The 5,922-nt window shown below is 55.8% G+C and overlaps 1 protein-coding gene across 1 annotated transcript in view; it reads right to left on the bottom strand.

Moving 5' to 3' along the window:
- The window catches only part of LOC102421643 (rap1 GTPase-activating protein 2-like), a 68,407-nt gene that overhangs the window by 51,895 nt on the left and 10,590 nt on the right, over positions 1–5,922 (bottom strand). The window contains 2 exon segments of the mRNA XM_023747366.1: positions 266–310; positions 5,004–5,039. Of these exon segments, the coding sequence (XP_023603134.1) occupies positions 266–310; positions 5,004–5,039 (81 nt within the window).

Below are 5,922 nucleotides of genomic sequence, written 5' to 3'. Positions count from 1 at the left end.
CAGGAGCAGGTGTGCGTGCGAGCAGCAGGGCACACCGAGAGCCTCAGGTCTCCCCAGAGTCCTCCACCCCAGCCTGCTCTGAAGGTGCCTAAAGGCTCAGCTAAGGCCTGCCTTCCTGCTCACCATGCCCTGGTCAACAAGGTGAAAATCAGAGTTAGATGGTGTGAGACAGCAGACCCCAGCATGCTGGCCGCTGCCCCTGCCTTCCTCTCACCTGGCCCCCTCACGGGGCCCACCTGGCTGCCACCTCGCCCACCCAGCCCACCTTGTTCTTCTGGGGTCCCGGCTTCTGCTCTTCAAGCTTGATCCCCTGCAGAAACAAGGAAAAGAGGATCCATGGAAAAGCAAGAGCCACAAAACAGAGACGGCACGGAGGAAGGAGACCCTGGGGAGCACCTGCCTTCGCTGGGGGTCAGTGGTAATAACGGCCAAGGGCTGCCACGTGCTGGGCCCTTGCAAGTCACACACCTCGGCACACTCAGACCTCACAGCAGCCCATTCAAGGCAGCAGGGCAGGGGGTGAAGGGCATGGACTCAGCCAGATCACCAGGGTTCAAATCCCAACACTGTCACTTATGACCTTACGACCTTGGGCAAGTCACCTCTCTGTGGCTCAGTGTTCCCAGCTGTAAAATGGGAACAGTAAGGGCACCTACGATGGTGGTGAAGGTAAAATGTGGATAACAGGTTAAGCCCGTGGAAGAATGACCGGCATAGAGTAAAGGCTATGGCGTATTGCTATCCCGGGGTAGGCAGTATCGTCGTCATGGTGTTGAAATATCGCCCCCAGTCTCCCAGAGGATGAGGTGAGGGGCAGGAAGGGAACCCATGTCTGTGGGGGTCAGAGCCAGACTCTGGGTCTCATGCCACACCAGCTCCACCCCCTCCCTGGTGAGAGGGCCCATGGGTGGCAGGCAGGTGGCCTGCGCCTGGTCCTCATTCTGCCACTGTCCTGCTATTAGTAACGCTTCACAATGCTAAGCCTTCTGCAGCGCTCCTCGTTTCCTCTGTGAAATGAGGATTCTAACACCCGCCCTCCCCCTCACAGATGTGTCCCTGCAAGGAGCAGACACCACAGGGGGCGGGGCCTGGGTTAAATGGCCCCCTACACCCTGCAGCATCGGGAAGACTCACTGCAGGGACAGTGCCTAGCCCAGTGATGGCGAACCTATGACACACGTGTCAGAGGTGACACGCGAACTCATTTTTTGGGTTGATTTTTCTTTGTTAAATGGCATTTAAATATATAAAAATATCAAAAATATAAGTCTTTGTTTTACTATGGTTGCAAATATCGAAAAATTTCTATATGTGACACGGCACCAGAGTTAAGTTAGGGCTTTTCAAAGTGCTGACACGCCGAGCTCAAAAGGTTCGCCATCACTGGCCTAGACCGTTAGCTCTACGGTCAAGTTCCCACTTAACTGGTGTTCGTGAGAGGAGAGCACATGGCGTCCCCACAGGCACGTGAATCAATCCACATCATCGGTGGGACAAGTAGGAGAGAAGAGAGTCCGGAAGCAGCTGCTGCCTCGTCACAATGGAAGAGCGGGGACTTGAATCTTCCACAGCGCACTCCGTCTACCGTCCATCTGAAGCCCTCAGCACCTTTTTACCAAAGTGGAAACGAGGCACAGGAAGAAGCTGCATGCAGAATGTCACACAGTTAGTGCGTGGGAGGCCCTGGCTCTGAAGCCGGGCCCATCTGTCCACCAAGTGCACGACCAAAGGGTTCCTGCTCCCTGGGCAGACTAGAGGCTCCTCCCACCTCTCGGGGCTGAGTCACCCTGCAGCCCTGGTCAGGTGGGCGTGGGGGCCCCTCCCACTGGGCAGGTGCTCCTCTCCCCACACAGGGAGGAAACCACCTGGGTGGCCTACAGACCCTGTCCAGGGAGGCAAACTGGGCGGGTGGGGAAGGGCGTGACGTCAGAAGTTTGTTTTGTTTGTCCTGCATGAGTCATCCCAGCCTGGGAACAGCCCCTGGGCCGGAGAACAAACCTCCTCCTGTCCCCTCCCCTCCACCGTGACAGAGCCACTGCGGGCACCGGGCCCTCTCCCCTCATTATCTCCCCCCCCCCCACCGCCCCTGCCATGAAGACATTGGGACTCAGGGGGGTCGAACGGCTTGACCAAGGTCACTCCGCTTCAGCCTGTCAGCGTTAGAACTTGAACCCAGAACAGAGAGGACCCAAAACTGTGCTACACAGAACCTGTGCCCGTCTTCAAATTCCCAGCCTCTAGGGCTGGGGTCAGGAGTCCTGGGTCACAGAGGCCCTGGGCGCCTGCCTGCTGGGCTTCAGGCCCCACACTGCAGCACGAGGCCAGACGGCACCCTCACTCAGGGACAGAATCCCCATCGAGTTCTCCCATGTGAGTTCCCCACATACAGAGGAGCTGGAAACCCCGGCCTCTCAGAGGCTGGGGCCCAGGGGGCACATGGTAGGGACCTAAACACTGAGTCTGATCTGACCCCCAAGTCTCTACTGCCATGGAGTCAGCAGCCGCCCCTGGTGTGGGCCGCCGTGAAGACACAGAGGGAGCCGCAGCCAGACTCCCGCCCTGCAGAGGCTCCGATCGAGCTACGAAGTCAAGCCCGCGGCCTCCCAACAACAGAACAGCACAAGGCCGGTTGCGCAGGGCTGAATCATGTGCTCAAACAGAGAAACAGGGTGCTCCCTGGGGGCGAGGGGTGGGTGGTCGTGGAGAAACCAGAGAGAAGGCAGGGTGCGCTGCGGACGCCCTGCCAGCTGCCCAGACCCCGCGGGCTTGGGTGAGACCCGGCTTTCCTCCAGCGGACGGAGCGCTCCGTTATGTAGGCACTCGCTGTCAAGGCACCTGCTATCCCCGTGCCCGCCACCTGGTTGTAAGTCCCCTAAATGCGTGTAAATACATATTAAGTTGGCTGGTCGTCCACACTCTGCTGGGCTCAGAGGAGGATCTTAATAACTTGCTCGTGATAAGGACACAACCACTACGAATATTTTTCTCTCAAACCAACCCTCCCCTTCCCCATCCTTAGGGAGACCTGCTTTCCGGGGAGGACCTGGCTCGCTCACAGCAGCAGCCCTCTCAGAAGCTCTGCCTGCATCTCAGGACGGCAGTGGGCACCCTGGGTGCCTTTCCTCCTATTCCAGACCATTCCTATAGATCCTTCCTTCCTTGCGCCTGGAGCATCTACTTCAGGGAAGAAGCATGACATAATGACTATGCCTTCTGGCTCTGGAGCTACTTGCTAGCCATGAGCCCTTGAGTGTTTTATTTAATATCTCTGTGCCTCAGTTTTCTCACCTGTGAAATGGGAATGATGGTGATGATGATGATGATGATGATAACAACATACCTGCCTCCTGGGGGCCTTGTCAAGAAGAAATGAGATAACACCTGTCAACCTCTTACCCCAGACCCGTGCTTAAAATATACTTATCAGTATGTTCTTGCCACTCCTTCCACCTGGATCAATTATACCTTCTGGACCTCTCCCCATATTCCTTAAGGCAGCGGGTCTTCCTGAAAGCCTGACCTCTTGGTGATGAGCAATTACAAAGGCCTCCACACTACACACTGATTCTATGCACTGCCCACCAAGCATTTACAAAAATCATCTTGTTTCATCCCAGAAACGATGCAAGTGGACATTTTCATTCTCCTATCTCTACAGAGGCTGTGATAGTGATTTATTGTAAGAAATACATATTTTGGTCTTTATCCCGCTCCTGGCACAGAACTCCTAAAACCCTTGGAATTTCCCAAGTGCTAAGAGCAATGAGAGCACTGGGAGCAGTTTTGTTCTAGGATTTGGTCTTTGGTCCTTGGTTCCTGCAACAGCTCCAGAGCCATAACGGCGAAAGGAGTTTGTGTCAGTGAGTTTATGTTAATGAGGTGTCTTCCGGGACTTTCCGAAGGATGGGAGCTGACTGACAGGGGAACCCACCACCCACTCCCACTCTCGGGGGAGGGGAGAGAAGCTGGAGGTTGAGACGATCCCCCATAGCCAGTGATTGTATCCATCATGCCTAATGCAGCCTCCATAAAACCCAAAAGGGTGGGGTTTGGGGAGCCTCTGGGGTTGGTGGACCCGTGGAGGTTTGGGGAGAGTGGGGCACTCAGAGGGCACGGCCGCTCCGGGCCCTTCCCACAGGCCTTGCCCTATGCCTCTCTTCCAGCTGCGGTTCCTGAGTTGTGTCCTTATCATAAACTGGCAATCTGGTAAGTAAACCGTTTCCCTGGGTTCTGTGAGCCACGCTAGCAAATTAATTGAACTGGAAAAGGGGGTCGTGGGGACCTCCTATTGATAGCCGGAGGGTCAGAAGCCCACGTGGCAACCTGGACTTGTGACTGGCATCTGAGCGGAGGCAGCCCCCGGGGCAGTGCCCGTGCCCTGTGGGAGCTGACACTACCTCCAGGGAGACAGCGTCAGAACTGCGTGGAACCCAGCTGGCTGCACAGATTGTCTGGTGGGGGGAACACAACCACACGTTTGGTGTCAGAGTGAGGGGAGAACACGTCTGTTAGTAAACAAAAAACAGGAGCGAGAGGTTAGAAAGGGGAGGAATTTGGCAAGCCAGCGTTAGATGCAGAGTTTGAACTCAGGTCTGTCTCTCGCCCTCCGCTCTGCCTCCCAGCACAGGATGAGGCCCCCACGAAGGGGCTGTCTTTTTGAGGCTTTCTTTCCAGCCCATTCCAGGAACATCTTTCAAACTCTCCCCACACCGGTGGGGCTGATGGCAGCCCGTCCGTCCACTCTGCATGCAGTTTCTGTTTTTTATCTTCTCCCTGGTCTTCAGGCAGGAGCCATCCCAGAAGCCACTGTGCCACTCGGTGTGGAAATGGCCTCGGGCTGTCCGGGCCAATGGGACGGTGAGTTCTCTCTTCTCTGCCCCTCCCTCCAAGGTGCCCACGTTCTGCCCGTGGGTTCTGCCTGGTGTTGTGTCCCCCGAGGTCGCTGCAGCACCCCCCCCCCACTACCCAGGGTTCGGCTCTCCCCCTTGGGGATGGATGCTCACCTGCATTTTCTCCAGCATCTCGAAGAACTCCGCCGACTGAAAGACACAAAGAGGGGAGAGAAAGGTGGGGTGTCCGCCAGGAGGTCTGCTGAGAAAACCGCCTCACCGATCGTCTAAAAGCTTCCCTAGCCCAGGGCTTTCCCTGAGACAAAACGTATTTGGATCAAGACAGAAGATAATTTGATTTTGCCTTGGCAGAGCTGCAGGGCCAGAACAGCCCATACAACAAAAGAAAAAATGAAACACGGGGGCTGGCAGGTGCCACGGGGAGAGCAGCCACTCCGTCTCTGTCAACAGAGAGGAGCGTGGGGGCCTCTGGGAAAATCCGAGTTCCCCAGAGAACCACCGGAGTCGGCCTCCAGCAGAATTCGCGTTTGGGGTGTTTTCAACCCAACAGTGGGGGCAAGGTGTCCACCATGAGCAGTTTGCCAACTGCTTTGCCAACACAGCCCTTCCTTCTCCTTATACAAAATCTCACTTAGAACTCTAATACAGAAGAGAAATAAAGGTTGCTCGATGGTTAGAGCACTGGCCTGGTCACCAGAGGGTCTCGGGTTCAACTCCGGTCAAAGGCACGTCACCTGGGTTGCAGGTTTGATTCCCGCACCCCGGCTAAGGTACATGCAGGAAGCAACCAAATTGGACTGTCTCTCTCACATGAAACTCACATGAATGATTATTCTCCCCCACCCCCACCTCACCTCCCGCCCCTTCCACTTTCTCTATAAAAATCAATAGAAAAAGTATCTTCACTTCTTGGTGAGGATTTTTTTTTAAAGGCAATAGAAGCAGAGCCACTCTGGCCAGGGCAGCGTGGGGCCTGGGCCCTGGCTATGCCGTCTCTGCCAGTGCTTCCCGGTGCTGGAGCACTGAACAGCGCCTCCGGGGCCCGGTGGCTGTTTAAAATCTCAACTACGTG

This window comes from Myotis lucifugus, unplaced genomic scaffold (assembly GCF_000147115.1).
Source record: "Myotis lucifugus unplaced genomic scaffold, Myoluc2.0 scaffold_851, whole genome shotgun sequence".
NCBI lineage: Eukaryota > Metazoa > Chordata > Mammalia > Chiroptera > Vespertilionidae > Myotis > Myotis lucifugus.
This window is presented reverse-complemented; position numbering and strand designations above follow the sequence as displayed.